Consider the following 19018-nt stretch of genomic DNA (forward strand, 5'->3'; position numbering starts at 1 on the left):
GAACATTTCCAGTATTCCACAGTTTTAATTTCGATTTCCACATCCGCAAATGTGTTTTAATTTCGGATTTCCACGTCCGCACCCCGAGCAGATGCATTGACGGGAAGAGGCGCTAACAAAACGCAAGCTGTTGCAGTGATTGCTGGGCTGCAGCTTCTCCCTCACCCTCCCTGGGAACTGGTTCAGCTTTGATTGACAGCTCTCTCCCGGGGACCCGGGCCGGGCTGGCAGTCACGTGGCATCGGGTTGCATCAGCCGCGGGGGGGGCGGGGACTGCTGGCCGGACTGACGTGCGTCTGGACCAATCGGAGGGCGGAACGGCGGCGCGGCCGCAGGGGTCTGACCAATAGGAGTGGCGAGGGGGCGGGGTTGAGAGCCGGCGGCGGCGGCGGCGGCGGTGAGGGAGGTGTTGAGGGTCGGTGCGGGAGCCGGGTGAGTGAAGGGAGGGAGAGTGGGTCTTTCGTGCTCGGTTACCGAATCTAACCTGCTTTAATTTCTTGTTCCCTGACCATCTAGCGGGAGTATTTCCGGTGGAGTTTGACGCCGGTGAGTTGTGGCCTCATGCTCCCAGTGTGAGGCGGCGTTGCGGCCCATCATTTCCAGCAGGAGAGAGAGAGAGAGAGGGAGGGAGGCACTTTCTGCAAGGGAAGAGGTCATGGTGCTACAAGGACATTAACAAAAAAAACTATGCATCGCTGGAAAGAGAGTTATATTATCCAAGTTTTATTTTCCCCTTTTTTCAGTTATCAGGATAGATTCCAGGAGGATCACCACACACACACACACAGTTGTGAGCTTGAAATTTGACATTCTTGCATTTGTCCAGGACTAAAGCATCTGACAACGTGTCTGTCAATTAGGCAGGGTTTAAGATATGTACCTGTGCGATGGCTGCATGCATGTCTGTGGGAAATAAAAATGTTGATGTCTGCTTATTACAGAAGAGGTCAAACCATAAAGGTAGATAAATCTCTGGGGTTTGATCAAGTGCATCCCAGGACATTGTGGGGCACCAGGAAGGGATATTTCTCTCATCTGCAGCCAAAGATGTGTTGCTGGAGGACTGGAAGGTGGCTAATCTTGTGCTTCCATTTAAGAAAGGCTGCAAGGAGCAGCCGAAGAACTGTAGACCGGTGAGTCTGATCTTGGTCGTGTGTAAGCTGTTGGAGAGGACTCTGAGAGACACGATTTACGTGCATTTGGAAAGGCAAAGTCGGTTTAGGGATAGTCAGCCCGGCTTGATTGAGTTGGATGTGACCAAGAAGATAGATGAGGGTAGAATAGTAGACATCTACACGGACTTTAGTGAGGCCTCCAGCAAGGTTCTGCATGGTAGGCGAGTCAGTAAAGTTAGATAACATGATTCAGGGCCAACTTGCCAATTGCGTACAAAATTGGCTTGATGGTAGAAAACAGAGGGTGGTCGTGGAGGGTTGTTTTTTTGGATTGAAGGCCTGTGACCATTAGTGTTCCACTTTGGTTTGTCATTTATATAAATTATTTGGTTGAGAATATTGGAAGCATGGTTAGTAAGTTTGCGGATGATGTCAATATTGGTGATGTAGTAGATAGTGAGGAAGGTTATCTAAGATTACAAAGGAATCTTGATCAGTTGGGCCAATGGACCGAGGATTGGCGGATGATGTTCATTTTAGATAATTGAAAGGTGTTGCAAGGATGAACAAGGGCAGGACTTACACAGTTAGAACAGAGACCGAGGGGTTCAAGTCACAGGTACTGGATTAGTGGTGCTGGAAGAGCACAGCAGTTCAGGCAGCATCCGAGGAGCAGTAAAATCGACGTTTCACAGGTAGACAAACTGGTAAAGAAGGCGTTTGGCATGCTTACCTTAATTGCTCAGACCACTGAGTATAGGAGTTGGGATGTCATGTTGCAGTTGTACAGGATGCTGGTGAGGCCACTTTTGGAATACTGTGTACAGTTCTGGTTGCTCTGCTGTATGAGGATTATTATTAAATTGGAGTGGGTGCAAAAAAGATGTTACTGAGACTGGAGGGTTTGAGTTATATGGAGAGGCTGGATAAGTTGGGACTGGAGGGGCAGTTTTTTCATGCAGGGTGGTTTGCATTTGGAATGAAGAGAAAGTGTTAGATGCAGGTACAGTTACAACATTTAAAAGACTTTTGGACAGGTACTTGAATAAGAAGGGTTAGAGGGATATGGGCGAAACGCAGGCAAATGGGTCTATTTTGGTTTGGGAAACCTGGTTGGCATGGACGAGTTGGGCCGAAGAGTCTGTTTGCGTGCTGTGTGACTCTGTGACTCTGGCCAGTGTTGTCCACCCTCCCCCTTGCCAGGTTCACTAGGTCCTGGATGCAAATCATATTCCAGAGATTTTCATAATCAAGGCAGGCTACACTTGCAGTGCAGTCTTGAGGATATTGTTAGGGAGGTTCTCCCTGGCTGACCCAATGAGCAACACTGCTACAAAAACAGGACATCTGGTCTTTTACTTTATAGAATGGTCACAGGAGAAGAGGAGGCCATCTGGTACGTTGTCAGTGCCAACTCTCTAAGACGAATGCAGCTAGTCCCATTCCCCTTTTACATTGGATGCTCTCGTCACATAGCTTCACTGATTCCACAAACCTTCCGAAAATTGAGCTGATCGCAGCTGATGTAAAGACTTGCTAGCCTACTCGCAACTTGTAAGGCTGATAGAACCTGTCAGAAGGGATGGAGATGATCAAGGTAGATTGGAGAAATAAAGGAATGTAGCAGCCTGTCTCTGTGAAATTAAGCCTGGTATAACTGGGTGCTGTGTGAGATAAGATAGCCTGCTGTATGGAAGCAACGATAAAGGAGTTCTAGATGAAGTAAAGAATGCTGTCAAAATAGGTGGTCAGTTGATGCTAGTGAAATTATGGATGGCACGCTCCAATGGCTAGCACACAAGGTCTACAAATTCTATTGGATAGAATGAACAAGGTTGTGAAAGTTTAAGGAATGTGGAATAATATATTTTAAAAAAGAGTATTATGAAAATGGAAGAAATTGTAGAAAAGCACGTTCTCCCTGTATCTGCATGGGTTTCCTCCGGGAGCTCTGGTTTCCTCCCACAATCCAAAGATGTGCAGGTCAGGTGAATTGCCCATGCTAAATTGCTCGCAGTGTTAGGGCATTAGTCAGAGGGAAATGGGGGTCTGGGTGGGTTACTCTTTGGAGGGTCGGTGTGGACTGGTTGGGCTGAAGGGCCTGTTTCCACACTGTAGGGAATCTAATCTAATCGAATCGAGAAAAAGGTGCAGCCCAGGGGATGTAGACACTGGAGCAGTAATTCAGAGGCCCAGGCTAATGTTCTGAGAACATAGTTTCAACTACCATCATGACAACTGGAGGAATTTAAAATTAGTAAATAAATCTGGAGTTAAACGTTAGTCTTAGTGACAATGACCATAACAATTATCACCAACTGCTGTTTAAAAATTCATCTGCTTCACTTCAGGAAATTTGGTGTCCTTCACTGATCTGCCTACAATGAGGTAGCTGACTCTTGATTTCTGAAATGGCCTCACAAACCTATCAGTTCAAGGGCATTGGGGGGTGGGGGTGGGCAACAAATGCTGACCTTGCTAGTGATACCCACAACAGGTATTCCCCCAGCTTTTCGAAAGTTCACTTTACACCACTTCATTTTTACGAAAGACCTACATTAATACCTGTTTTCGCTAACCGAAAGAAACCCGAAGAGGATTTTACAAAAAAAGGTGAAATTTTTCCCGTGTAAACGAATGCTTGTTCGCTCTACGTCATTTTGGCTTATGGAAGATTTCATAGGAACGCTCTGCTTTCAGGTAGCGGGCGTTACCTGTACTCCGAATAGAAAAAGTGAATCACCATTTATGCACCATTTAAGGAAGTAGGTTTGTTTTCAAACGTTTCGTCACCATACCAGGTAACATCTTCAGTGAGCCTCCGGCCAAATCTTCACAAAACTCGCTATGCACCATCTAAGTTAGAAAATGGTTGTAATCATAAATAAGTCAAAGAAAGAAAATCAATTGCGAGCATTGCTTTTTCTTTCTCTCAGTGTGAAGAGTTACTTGGAATAGGGATAAATGGAGATCTTAAAAGAATTGTCCGGACTGTGATTTGAAGTGTTGCAGTATTCTAAGATGTGAGTATTTGCTGGTGGAGGTGATTGAAAGGTTAATGAGATGTAGACCAAGAAGGAGAAGAGTGATGATAGACACTTAAAGATGAAAATGGAGGGGTGGGTCTGTCTCCAACAAGTGATTGAAAAGGATGTGCAAGGCTTGAAAGCATGGAGAAATGAGCAGAGCATTGGCTGTTGGACAGGTCACCTCTACCATCTCATTGTTAATGGTGGGTTACTCCTGCTGCTTTTCCTATGTTGAAACCAAGGGCAAAACTGTGATGGAAGTTAATAACCTTATTATTTGAGAATGTATAATTCTAAAGTGGAGGTAAATTGATTTTGTTTTGGTTTTTAGGGCTGTGTTTTTGGGGTTTGGAAGATATTTGAAGCAGTGAGCCAATGGCAGTCTTTCTAAGTAGTCATTTTATGACGGCAAGCTATCTGACAGTTGGAGCAGGACATTACTAATATTAATCGTAATTTTTGTCTGTCTGTCAGAATCGGGCAGTGGCCAGTTTTCTTATAAGTCATCCAGCAGTGTGGTGCCTGGAAGAGCTGGTTTAGGGAAGTAAGTCAGAACCTACTAAAATTGAAAAGCCTTTGAATATTTCACGTTGCATTAAGGCTCAGTAGACTCTCTCAAGTGAAATGAGGAGAAAAACCAAAGTGTTACTTGAAAGGTAAGCTGGCAGGAGAGAAAAGCTTCAAAAGAAACACGTCTAACTCCTGTACTCGTTTCTGTCAGACCCTCTAGATTATTTCCAAAATGGATTCCACACTGAATGCTGGACAGGTTCGCCAGAAGTTCATTGACTTCTTCAAGCGTTATAACCACGAGTATGTCCACTCCTCAGCGACTATTCCTCTCGACGACCCCACGCTTCTGTTTGCCAATGCTGGTATGAATCAGGTAGGTTTACCAGTTTGCCAGATTCAGGTGAAGTCCTTCATCTCTAAAGTATGACTGTGCATAATTTAGTAATTTAGAAAATTCTAACGATTATCTTAGCAAGAAACATCAACTAGAACTTAGTTTGTATCTATCTAGACTTGTCCACTTTGCCATTTCACAAGTCAATGTGTATAAGCCTGGATGAAGAAGGCCCTTTAGCCCATTTTATCACTTCCTAGATTATCAACCTAATCATGTTTGGGTGATCCTTGATTGACAGTTGGTCTCCCATGTGGACTTCAGTTTTGCATGTTAGCAAATCACATCTAAATTTATTTTAATTAATAAAATGTTTAGCAAATGTGAAAGAGGTCAAGCCATCCGTAATATCACAGTCCCCATGTCTATTATGTACAGAACAGCAGGACACTATTGGATAAGTCTGGAACGATATGGGTAGACAGCGTCACTTGAATAATGGAATCTAATTTATAACATATTGCACTGCGAGAATGGTTACATCAGTGAATGGATCACAAATGGAAACTAGATGCAAGATACTAGAAATGCCCACTGGTAAGGATCTGTGAAGAGAAAAGGCTGGTGTGGTATATTGGGTGCGGACCCTTTGCCAGAGTTTTCTGATTAACTTTGGTATCTGAAACCTTGCTCTTCTCTACGTTTACAACATTTTCAGTTCATGTTTGATTCCCAACATTGGCGGTTTTCCTTTTTCTTGTTCAACTTAAGGCTGGTAGTGAAGGTTAGGGCTGTTGACTCCCAGTCGGTAATCTTGTATAAGCAGGTAGCAAGTGGTGTGCAATAGTAGTGTGGGATGATTGGCTAACGTGTCTCTTCCATCTTGTAGAGGAGTGACTAGACTCTCAATGATGCTGTGACTCAAGGCAGTTTACATCTCACAATGTAGGGAATCTCTGATGTAAACCCCCAAATTGTCGGATTTTCCACCTATCATCTGTCATCTTCACCAAAATAAACTGGTAGCTTAGTAGTATGAAATTGGTATGTGAAGAGTTAATCTTGAACCTTGCTACTGTTGTTGTGTTACCGAACAGCAGCACAATATTGGTTAAGTCTGGAACGATATGGGTAGACAGTCCTACCAGACCATAGGGGCTGCTCTCCCATTAGAGAGAAGCGAATGGTGGTGATTTAACCTGAGGGCCAGCAGACCTCAGCGAGGGAAGTGGTTGAGAAGGACAGTCCTTCATGGTAACCTCAAACCGGTGAGGGGAATTGAACCCAAGCTGTTGGCACCATACTGCTCTGTAAACCAACTATCCCTTCAACTGAGTTAAATGAATTCCTGGTACTGTACGAAACTAGTTTGTCAAGAAATATTCACCGGCTGCATAATTATGAGAAAGGATCAAAGAGACATATTCTTGTCTTAGCCACTTAAGATGCTATTTCAGCTGCAGCTTGTCCTTTCTAGGAGACTGCTTGGATTGTGGTCTCCCAAATTGCTGAGGTTAATGGGAATTACCCAGCTTTGGAGATCGTTTTCTTTCATAAATATGACTGTCGATGCTTTGGACTGTGCTCGGAGTGCAATCTGAGTGTGAACAGGGTTATCTTACAGGAGTTATGAGAGATTTGCCCAATGTATTAAACGCAATCTCAAATTCATTGTTTTTGTGAAAGTCCTGAAAGCAAGCCGTTAAAAAAAATTGTGACATTCGCATTCAGGACCTAGTGCTGTTACAAAGGTCAGGCTTATGATTGGCTTTAAGCTCTCTGAAATCAGAGAATGTTGTTGGAGAATTGCTGGGCTGAAGACTGTGGGGAAATAGTGTTAACAGACAAAAGGACAACTTGGCTTTCTTCCTTTGGCTTGTTCCCTGGACATACACATAAGCCAGTTGATTGGTACTGGAGCGTTTCACTACGTCTCCCCTGTACTCAGGTGCCCATTTGGAGTTACAATGGAAAAATCAGCCAGGAAACCTGTGAATATCACCTCCCTCTTTTGAACAGGATCATTACCTGTGGATCCTGTCTCTACTGCTTTTCCTTAACCTGGGAAGAAAGGGTATTCCTCAGAGCAAAGTTCAGGCATGTCTGATATAAATCAGACGTGGTGCAGAGTTTCTGTTGCAGAGCTCCTTTACCTCCAGGGATACCACACAATTGCATATCAACTCATGAATATAGGTCCTCCCTGCAAATTTTGCTTAGTAGTAGTACAGTTTGCTTAATTGTTGATGTGATCTGCACTGTGAATATGCAGGAGCTAATGTTGTAGCATGCATGAGACGCACAAACCTAGCCAGGAGAAAATTGAGTGCCTTCATCCAAGAGTGTAATGTGCAGAGATTGCTGCTGAAGGTAGGGACAAGGGAATTTTCTACCTTGAAAAATAATTTGTGGTCCCTTTACTCTTATGTTCCACTTATCTAGTGAGTAAAGGTATTGCCCACAGAGGTCAAGATTTGTAAATTTGGTTTCAGTTTGTTGACTGATTTGCAACTGAGGAAGCAGCGAGGTTTCTATATTTAGGTTCATCTCTCCTAGAGGGGAATGTGGAAATCGGGCCAGGTTCCCCTCTGACTAGTGTAGCATGGTGTGTGTACTTAAACATGTCTTAATATGTGGCAGTCTGGTGAGGATGAGATCAGATGGGACTGTGATTTTAACCTGTATGTTTAACAATTGTGGTACACCCTCTTGCTTGACAATTAGCTATATCGGAGGATTGGCAGCTACAGAATTCTAGAGAGTGTCATTCGCGCGTGTGTTTTTAGAACCATTTTCTAATGAGTGACCTATCTTTTCCTTTACAGTTTAAACCGATTTTTCTGAACACTATTGACCCATCCCATCCAATGGCAAAACTAACAAGAGCTGCAAACACTCAGAAATGTATCCGTGCAGGAGGGAAACACAATGATCTGGATGATGTCGGCAAGGATGTTTACCATCACACCTTCTTTGAGATGTTGGGTTCTTGGTCCTTTGGTGACTATTTCAAGGTAGATAGAGTGGTTTTCTGAGGAACTGCCCTCGGTTAATTTAAAGAGTAAAAAATGGTGAGAAATGGCTGAAGCCTAACGATTAATGAAGGTCCCTGATTTTAGAATTAAAGAACCATACTGTACAGAAGAGACCCTTCAGCCCATCAAGTCTACGCACACAAAACTACACTGCATCTACGTTGGTCCCACTTTCCAGCACTTGGCCCATAGACTTGAATGTTATGACATTTCAAGTCCTCATCCAAGTAGACAATAGGTGCTGGAGTAGGCCATTCGGCCCTTCAAGCCAGCACCACCATTCGTTACGATCAGGCCTGATCATCCACAATCAGTATCCTGTTCCTCCCTTATCCCCATAACTCTTGATTCCATTATCTTTAAGAGCTCTATCCATCTCTTTCTTGAAAGTATCCAGAGACTTGAGACTGCCGTCTGGGACAGAGCATTCCATATGTCCACCACTCTCTGGTGAAGAAGTTTCTCCTCAACTCTGTTTTAAATGGCCTACCCCTTATTTTTAAACTGTGTCCTCACTCACCCATCAGCGGAAACATGCTTCCTGCCTCCAGAGTGTCCAATCTTTTAATAATCTTATACCTCTCAATCAGATCCTCTCTCATCCTTGTAAACTCAAGTGTAAACAAGCCCAGTCGCTCCAATCTTTCAACAGTACTTTTTAAATTTTCCGGTTTCCCATCTCTATTACCCTCCCAGGCAATACATTGCAGATTCCCACCACCCTCGGGGTGTAAATGTTTCTTTCTCAATTTTCCTCTAAACCTCCCCACCCTTCACCTTAAAATTATGCCCCTTGTTATTGACGTTTCAATTATGGGGTACAGCTGCTCTCTGTACATCCTGTCCGTGTCCTTCATTACCTTACAAAAACCTCAATCAGGTCCTTTCTCAGCCTTCGCTGCTGTAAAGGAAACAGCCCAAGCTTACCCAGACTTTCTTCATAGCTGAAATACTGCATTCCAGAACCCAGAAACCTACCTGCATCCGTGTGAATCTCATCTGCACCTACTCCGGTCCAATCACTTCCTTCCTCTAGGGTGGTGACCAGACTGCACACGGTACTTCAGCTGTGGCTTAACCAAAGATTTGTATAGCTCCGGCATAACCTCCCTGCTCTTATAATCTACTGATAAAGGCAAGTGTCCTATAAGCCTCCTTAACTACCCTGTCCTGCTGCCTTCAGGGATCTGTGGACAAGTACCCCAAGATCCTGCTCTTTCTCTGATTTCCTGGTGTCCAGCCATTCATTGAATACTCCCTTGTTTAGTTATCTCTCCCAAAGTGCATCCCTCACATTTTTCAGGGTTCAGTTTGACAGAGGTTATGGCGATGGAGAATGTAGACTAATACATTTTGAGGATTGTATCATTCGAGTAAAATATAGACTGGATTCCAAAAGGGCCACGCAGAAAGATCTCCAGTCCCCGCTGTACAGCAGAATACTCTGACAGGTTTACAGGGTGCTGCACCTTTAACAGGGTTATGTTGTCCTTGACGTTTTTTTCAGAGAGATCAGAAAAGACGCAGTCTCTGAAAAGTCCAAGTTTGAAGGGCCAGTTTGAGTATAGCTAACAATATTGTCTCAGGCAAAAGGCTTTTAAGTGTTAAAAAAAACGTACAATGAAAGAGAAGTGGCCAGTTCTCCCAGCTCAGTTTTTCTCTTGAAAGCAGTCGGGCAGTTGTAGAAGCTGCTGGACCCCAAGAAGCAGGTCCATGCTGATCCTCCCTTTCTCTGACATCTCTCTCTGTAAGACCGTTTTTGATTTTTCCTTTTGTGCCAAAGGGTGTGTGTGGGGATTGTTGCAAGTATTTAGAACAGCATTAAGTTGGGATAATCTGTCGGGTTTTCGGACAGGTTAAGTTATTCTGTGTTCTGTTTTCTTTTGTGTTTCATTCAGTAATCTGGCAAATAAATTCTTTTTTGTTTAAAACTAAGTGGTTTGACTAACTGCAGCCCTCCTGGAATGTCTGCGTTACACCTGCTTAAAACAGCCAGCAAAGTTAGTCTAGGCCACTTCCTTGAAATGTTTTGAGGGGCACTGGTCTGGTCCATAACAAGGGGGTGAGAGAGCAGGCCACGCCCCCCAGTACTACCAGCCCCTTACCTTGCAAGGCAACTGAAAGATGAGCTTACCCTTTAACTGCACGTGGTGTCATTAAGGAATGTGTCTGTTATGTGAGACAATTTGGTTAACCTCCTAGATATAGTTCAAAGAACTCAAGGGTCGGAATGTTAAAATATATATAACTTATAATTATGCAAAGTATTAGTCATCTTGGAGCAAGCCATTAAGATCATAGCTATGTCATTTGCTGGGAGACAACCTAGCTTGTTCTTGAGAAGATTTACAGCTCGGGCTGTGGAATTGTTCGCCAAGCCGATGTGCTTTTCTGCAAGCGTTCCATCGCCTCGCTCGGTGACATCATCAGTGCATCTTTGATAAGGTGTTGGTGGTCTGTCCCACCTGGTATTTATATGTCTCTGTTTGTTGGTACTTCCAGTTCTGTATCTAGGGTCTAATGTGTCTACAATTTGTTCAATGTGTCTACTCATTAAGTTCCAGTTGGAGTGCCACGCTTCGAGGAATTCTCTGGCGTGTCTCTGTTGTATGTAGATGACACCTTTGTCATCATTAAATGTACACAACTGGAAGATACTCACTACCATATCCTCACCAAGTAAAGTTCACTCAAGCAGACTCCCCTTCCTGGACGTAATGCACATCTACCGGGGAACTCCAGACGAGAGTGTACAGGAAGAACACCCATAGTGACCAGATACTGAATTATAACACCAACCACTCCAGCGCACACAAACGGAGCTGCATTAGGATATATTTAAATGGACAAGGACACATTGCAGCAACCCAGAATTCCAGAAGGCACAACAGGGATGCCTGTTCAAAGGATTTCAACAAAACAGGTATCCCAAGACCACTATCCTTCAGTACATACAAGACAAACCCAAAGAAGAAAACACTACAGACCAGACATGATAGCGACTATTCCATATATCAAAGACATATCTACCTGACTACTGAGACCCTTGGGAATCTTAGTGGCCCACAAACCAGTAAACGCCTTCCATCAGCTCCTCACAAAAGTTAAAGATCTGATACCCACATTCAACAAGATGAATATTCTTTTGCAGGGTATCTTGTGGATACTGAAAAACCCACACTACATAGGACAAACAGGAAGAAAACTGACCGTACGAGTGCATGAACGTCAGCTCGCTAACGCCAGATATGACCAGCATTCTCTCATTTCCAACCACGTAGACAACAAAGGACACAAATTCAACTGGGGCAATGTAGCTATTGTAGCACAGGCAAAACAGAGACACGCCAGAGAGTTCCTTGAAGCCTGGCACTCCAACTGGAACTCAGTCAATAGACACATTGAACAGGACCCCATATGTAAACCACTCAGTTACAGAACCGGAACTCCAACAAATAGAGACATATAAATACCAGGTGGGACAGACCACCACCACCTTATCAAAGACGCACTGATGTCACCTATCGAGGTGACAGAATGATTGCAGAGAAACACACTGGCTCGGCGAACGAATGCACAACTTCACCCTGCCCAGTCTCCTGTGTAATTTGGGGGTTAACTTATTCAGGTGTAGACAACCATCTTCACTCCCATTCCTGTATATGTGCCCCCTTTGATTGATTGAAATTTGCCCTTTCTCTGGATTTGTTTCTCAAATACAACCCATGTTCCCATTTTGTTCGCACTAATAGGAAGTTAGTTTGATGAAACGGGAACCTCACTTGCAGTGATCCAGAATCTGTGGGCTGAGTTTTTGTTTTGACTTTGATTGTTTAGGCATTGGCATGCGAGATGGCCTTGGAGCTGCTGACAAAAGAGTTCGGGATCCCCATCGAAAGGCTGTATGTGACTTATTTTGGAGGGAATGAGAAAGCAGGGCTGGAACCAGATCTTGAATGCAAGCAAATCTGGCTAAATCTGGGGTGAGATTTTATTTATTTCTCCTGATATCGCCTTTCCAGTCATGCTGGGTTCCATCAGTGAGAGTTCAGTTCTGTGTGTCCGTGTAAATCTATCAGCTTACCCGTATAGCTAAGCATTTTATTCTGAGAAATGAACTATCATTGCTGGCAAAGACTGAGTAAAGATACTAATGGTGGGGGGGGGGGGCTGATCCCTGTTATTCTTGCCCTCTGCTGGCAATGTTCCAGTAGAATAACAGAGCAAATTGTGAGAAAACATACAAGGGATTGTTGATCCCTTATGGGGAGGTGTGAGCTTTTAGTCTCCCCCATTGTAAAAGCTCTTCAGCTCCATGCATTAGAAGAACGAGCTTGAACTGGGTATTGAATTTACAGCTCCCCTGGCTGAGGTTGGATAACTCAGCATAGATCTGGGAATTACTTTTCAGTTTTCCTAGTCTGTATTAGAATAGAATTATAGAATCCCTATAGTGTGGAAACAGGCCCTTTGGCACAACAAGTTCATACCGACTCTCCGAAGAGTAGCCCACCCAAACCCATTTCCCTACCCTATTATCCTATATTTACCCCTGACTAATGCACCTAACCTACACATCCCTGAACACCATGGGCAATTTAGCATGGCCAATTCACCCTAACCTGGACATCTTTGGACTGTGGGAGGAAACCGGAGCACCCGTAAGAACCCCATGCAGACACTGGGAGAATGTGCAGACTCCACACGGATACTCGCCCGAGGCTGGAATCAAACTGGGTGCCTGGCGCTGTGAGGCACCAGTGCTAACCACTAGGCCACCACGCTGCCCCTACTTACTACCATTCTCTGATCATTTGAGGGGACGTAACATTTGCCAGATGTTTCTGAATAGAATATGGGGAAAAGAAAATGCCTGTCCAGTAGTAAAATATTTAAGTGGAGAAAAGTTACTTCTGGTCTTGAACTGCACAGAACATCAATTAGAATTAGTAATAAATTAGTACAATTATATTGTAAATATCATTGATTGTATCTTTCTGTGCAGAGTGGCTGAGGAACGGATTCTGCCAGGAAGCATGAAGGACAACTTCTGGGAGATGGGTGATACTGGACCTTGTGGTCCCTGCAGTGAGATGCATTACGATCGTATTGGAGACCGTGACGCTGCTCACCTGGTCAATATGGATGACCCTAATGTTCTGGAGGTCTGGAATCTTGTATTCATTCAGTTCAACAGGTAACTTGGCTGTCGTTCAGCACTGCATCAAAACCTTGTACCCTGCCAGGACTTGGCTCAACATTATGAAGAAAAATCAATGCTGCCATTTTACTTGGAAGTGATTCATTTTGCTTTTAAACTGTGCTTTCATATACTCGATTAATTGAGGTGCTTTCTAGCAGTGGTACTTTGCCTTACATTGTGCAACATGGAGTTAGATCTCTTTTACTTAGTGTCAAGTGGTAAACTTGACTGTTGCTTGTCTTTCTTTAAAAAGGTTTATATAGTATTTACAAATCATCTTTCTCCACTACAGAAGGTCCCTAAACACTTCAAAGCAAGTTTCACAGTTGCAATGTAGGGAATACGGCATAGTGAGCTCCCACAGTGACTAAATAATCATCAGGTTTTGTGATGTTAAATATTTACTAGTACGCTGAGGATAGGTCATCCCTTTTTTCAAAATAGGAACTTTAATGCCTACCTGAAAGGCTTTTGTCAAATGACTCCTCAACAGGACAGCATTTCCAACAGTGGGTTACTGCACTGGCATGTAAACTGTGACTCTTGTGTCAAATCTTGGACTGGGACTTGAACCCACAACCTAATGACTCCGGTGAATTTGCTACCATCAGAGCCACAGTTGGCTGACTCATTCTGATGCAGCTGAATGCATACCAGCTCATTCATTTGCCTGTGAGAAATCTCTCTGATATTGTTGAGACATCCTTGGGAATTGAACACTAAGTTAGGAATGACAGGGCACCATTGGATATTGGAGCCTTAGTTTCCTCTATCTGTATCACATATTGAACCGATGTAAAATTTTACATCAGCATGTATAATGTTCCTCATTGTGTCTCATTGCACTGATGTGATACTTCTGATCAAACAGCATAGGTCATTTTTCTCCTTGAGCCTGTTTCACCATTTAGTGAGATCATGGCTGATTTGTGAACTAATTGTATAAATCAGCCTTAATCTCTTATCTCTTAATAGGTTTAATTAACAAAATGCTATCTATTTCTGTTTCACATTTAACAATTGATGTAGACTTAGTTGTCATTTGTGAAAACGTTCCAAGCCTCTATCACATTTTGAAATGTTTCCTCATTTCTCTTACTCCTGTCATGTCTGGCACGCATTTTTAGGATGTGTCCCCTTGCCCTAGATTCCACAGCCAGTGGAAGTAAATTCCCTTTACCTTATTTGTTGTCCTTATTAGCTTGAAAACTTTGACTAAATCACCCCTTAATCTTCTAAGTTCCAGGGAGTACAGCCCTTGTATGTGTTATCACTTTGTTGCCAGGACTCCAAGGGTTTATTTGCATGCTGCACTCCATCCAAAATCTCCAAACCCTTCCAAAGATGTACTGGCCATATCTCATATCCATATCTCGGTATCTCCACATGGCTTAACCAAGGTTTTGTATAGCTCAAAGCATGACTTCTGCCCTTAGTATTCTAGCCATTCATCAGTTGTTTCAATCAGTCATAATGTGTATACCTGGATCCCCACATCTTTTTTAACCTTCACTACTCCTGGCTTTTCACCATTTAGAAACTACCTTTTCTATTTATGTTTTACCTGCGGTTGGATGACCTCCCATTTATCAAAGTTAAAATCCGTGTATCAATTTATTTACTCTGTCACTACTTCCTCATAATGTTATATTTCCATTTATGCTGCTTACAGTCTGCTTACCTTAATGCCATTGACAAACCTTAATCGCTTCTTTTGCTTTCACCACTCCAGAGAAATTGATGGCAGTCTGAAACCTCTGGCAAAGAAGAGTATTGATACAGGAATGGGTTTGGAACGGCTTGTGTCGATCCTGCAACAAAAGATGTCAAACTATGACACTGATCTGTTTCAGCCTTACTTCAAAGCCATCCAAAAGGTAAATTGTTCAAGTAATTTATCTACTGCAGGATCGGGTAATGGTGCCTTCCACTCTGTTTTATCTGAATTTAAATGGGTTTTGTGTTCAGGATTTCATACACTAATACTGCATTGAAAGGAATCAGCAGCTTTTTTGAAAAACGCACCAGATGTGTTCAGGTTAGTGTGACTGTAATGGCCTTGTGAAAAATCTGGGAGATTAGGAAATTAACCTTTCTTCTCAACCAGTGGTTGTGACAAGTGAGACTAAAGCTCTCAATACTCTTCATCTGGGTTTGCAGACTTGGCAACTTAGATTCATAGCGATGTACAGCATGGAAACAGACCCTTCGGTCCAACTCGTCCATGCCGACCAGATATCCCAATCCAATCTGTCCCACCTGCCAAAACCCGACCCATATACCTCCAAACCCTTCCAATTCATATACCCATCCAGATACCTTATAAATGTTGCAATTGTGCCAGCCTCCACCACTTCCTCTGGCAGCTCATTCCATATACCTACCATCCTCTGCGTGAAAAGGTTGTCCCTTAGGTCCCTTTTAAATCTTTCCCCTCTCACCCTTGACCAATGTTCTCTGGTTCTGGACTCCCCACCCCAGGGAAAAAACCTTTGTCTGTTTATCCTATCCATGCCCCTAATGATTTTATAAATCTCTTTGAGGTCACCCCTCAGCCTCCGACGCTCCAGGGAAAACAGCCCCAGCCTATTCAACCTTTCTCTATAGCTCAAATCCCCCAACCCTGACGACATCCTTGTAAATCTTTTCTGAACCCTTTCAAGTTTCACAACATCTTTCCGATAGGAAGGAGACCAGAGCTGACGGAGGTAATGTCACCCTGAGAAATCCCTGTATCTTACCCTGTGCTGGATTTAAATCAAGAGCTACTTTTCAACATCCATCTCTGTTTTGAGGCTTCCTCATGAGTCATGTTATTTGAATGAAGTATCCGCTGATATCAGAAAGTCAGGAGTCCAGGGCTGTCAGCCAAAGAGCAACACCACTCACTGCTCTTGCAAAATGTAATAAGGAACAACAGCTCAGATGTGCATATTACCTTAATAGAGAAGGCGTCTCTGACAATTCACTGCTATTCAAATCCATCATGTGCTGCTCTGGTTTGGAAGCAACATATTCAATTCTTCATTCATAAATTTTAGGGCACTGGAGCCAGGCCATACACTGGGAAGGTGGGCTCTGAGGATGTTGACGGAATAGACATGGCGTACAGAGTGCTGGCAGATCATGCAAGGACCATAACAATTGCTTTGTCTGATGGAGGCAGACCAGACAACACTGGTAGAGGGTAAGTTGGAAAACATTAGGAAATTGCGCATTTGAATGCATCCACTTTGACATTGCGTCAGTCCCTACAAGTGAAGACAAACTATTTCATTGCTGTGTTGCTCGACACAGACCTGGTCCCCAGTTCTTGGCCTTGTCTCAGCTCGGACACGGCTGTTCAGAGCTCAAGCCGTTTCCAATTCTAAGTTGGCAGATGCTGGCTTATCCTTCTCGCCACTTATTAATTGCTGCAAACTGATATCTTTGATCCTACAAACCATTAATTGAATCACCGGCCGCTAAAATAGCCTTTAAATGTTTGCGACCAGTATGTAAAGCTGACCACCCAGTTATTGGTTTTATTCTTTCACAGGATGTAGATGGTACTGATGAGACCAATTTTTATTGACTACCCTTAAGGTGGTGGTGAACTGCTGCAGTCCTTGTGTTAAACATGGACCTCCTGTGTGATATAAGATCATATTCAAACATTTTGCCTAATTTACCGATTTCTCTTTAGACCTGAATTTTTTGTAAAATATTTGATTCTCTGGAACAACTCTACAATTAGAAACCATTTTTTGAGCAATTTGACTAGAAATTCTTCAAGCATCAGCAGATACACGGGTGAAAATGTTCTCGATTTTAAAAAATAGCTTTACACTCAATACAAATAAGATAACTTTGGAATGAGTTATCGGGAGCTTGCATTATCTTTTTTCCATTTTAATGATTTGAGAGTGCAGATTAAAAGCATAAAAAGCTCAAGAACTGAAGGCCATTCAGTCCTGTAGTGCTTCTGTCTTGCCCTTGTTCTTTCATAGCCCTGCAAATATTTCCCCTTTAAGCTGTTTGAACTCCCTTTTGAAAATTATTCTTCATCATCCTGTTGGGCAATGCATTCTAAATCATAACATTCTTGCCCTCATCTAGATTTTATTTTTGTTGCCAATTACTGTGTCTCTTTTGGATACCTATTCTTCAGTCACGTGAAACAATTTCTTAGTCACGCTATCGTGGTTTTGAGCACCTCTGTCAAATCTCCCTGTAACTTTCTTGGCTCTGAGGAGAACAGCCCCAGTTTCTCTCGTTTCATCTGAAACCTTTTTGTTTTTGATGCCATCCTCAGAAATCTTTCCAAGGCTTGATATCCCCGTTAAATTGTGCTGGCCAGAATTGCTTCGTTTGGGACCTAGCCAGTGTTTCAAAGATTCATACAGCGCAGAAAAGGCCCATCTGCTCATTGAGTCTGCCCTGGCATAACTACCACTCAAACTGTGCTAATCCCAGTTTCTTACACTTGAGTCATATCCTTGACTTTTATGATAATTGAAGGGCTCATCCAAATATTTTTCAGAAGTTGTACAGTTTCTGGCCTCTTCCACCTTCCCAGGCAGTGCATTCCACATTCCCACCGCCCGCTGAGTGAAAAAAGGTTTTTCCCAAATTCTCTCTGAATCTCCTCCCCTGGCTCTAGAATTATGGCCTCTCGTGATTGACTCCTCAACAAAGGGAAGTCACTCTGTTCACCCTGCCCGTACCCCTCATAATCTTGTACACATCAATCATATAGTCAAAAATGTTGTATAGCACAGAAGCAGTGGGGAAAGAGGGTGTTTAATGCTCATGGGTTGCTGGGGGAAGGGGCAAGCGAATCAAACACCTTCATCACCACCCTGCGACTCCACTTTCAAGGAACTATGAGCCTGCACCTCAAGATCTCTATGTTTGGCATCAATCCCCAGGACCCTAGCATTAAGTATATAAGTCCTGCCCTGATTTGCCTTATCAAAATGCAACACCTCACATTAATCTAAACTAAGCTCCACCTGCCACTTATTGACCCATCTGATCAAAGTCTTTTGTACTCGAAAGAAAACAATCGAAGCTATCGCGTCTCTCTTATAGAGTCACAGAGGTGTACAGCATGGAAACAGACCCTTTGGTCCAACTCGTTCATGCCAACCAGATATCCTATAATATAATCCCATTTGTCAGTATTTGGCCCATGTCCCTCTAAATCCTTCCTCTTCCTCCAGATACCTTGTAAATGTTGTTATTGAACCAGCCACCACCACTTCCTCTGGCAGCTCATTCCATACACGCACCACCCTCTGCATAAAATGATTGCCTCTATGGGTCCCTTTAAAATCTTTCTGCTCTCACCTTGAACCTCTGCCCTCTGGTTTTGGACTCCCCCACCCCAGAGAAAAGACTTTGGCTTTTCACCCTATTCATGCACAACACTGACAATTCCTCCATCCTAGGGAACATCCTGATGAACCTCCTCTGTACCCTCTTCAGTGCTATCACCATGTTTTCTAACCGCTTAACAAATATAGAATCAAGTGTCCAGGCCTTGACCAATCAAAGACGCTGGATAATTGCCTCAAGTACTTAGAGACCCCGTAAAATCTAGGACTGTTGGTTACCTGATCAAGAGAGTTGGTGGTGTGCTAGAGCTGGATGTCATCAGTCTACATATGAAAACTAACATTGTGCTTCTGCCTGGTCACTAAGGGACAAAACGTACGTGGGAGGGAGAGTCAGATCCATCTGGAAGCCACCTTTGAATTCTCTGACCTTTACTGATAAGGTTTTTTTGTAGATACCAGCCTTAAACG

At 43.3% G+C, this 19018-nt stretch overlaps 1 protein-coding gene across 3 annotated transcripts in view; it reads left to right on the plus strand.

Moving 5' to 3' along the window:
• The first annotated feature begins 344 nt into the window (after window positions 1-344).
• The window catches only part of aars1 (alanyl-tRNA synthetase 1), a 51168-nt gene continuing 32494 nt past the window's right edge, over window positions 345-19018 (plus strand). The window contains exons 1-7 of one of the 3 annotated variants that reach the window (XM_043707357.1): window positions 345-432; window positions 4866-5030; window positions 7817-8005; window positions 11864-12009; window positions 13032-13223; window positions 14962-15106; window positions 16271-16416. In XM_043707357.1, the coding sequence (XP_043563292.1) occupies window positions 4887-5030; window positions 7817-8005; window positions 11864-12009; window positions 13032-13223; window positions 14962-15106; window positions 16271-16416 (962 nt within the window). In that variant the 5' untranslated portion in view covers window positions 345-432; window positions 4866-4886. The other 2 variants (XM_043707358.1, XM_043707359.1) reach the window with 2 other exon arrangements.

This window comes from Chiloscyllium plagiosum, chromosome 17 (assembly GCF_004010195.1).
Source record: "Chiloscyllium plagiosum isolate BGI_BamShark_2017 chromosome 17, ASM401019v2, whole genome shotgun sequence".
Taxonomy (NCBI): domain Eukaryota; kingdom Metazoa; phylum Chordata; class Chondrichthyes; order Orectolobiformes; family Hemiscylliidae; genus Chiloscyllium; species Chiloscyllium plagiosum.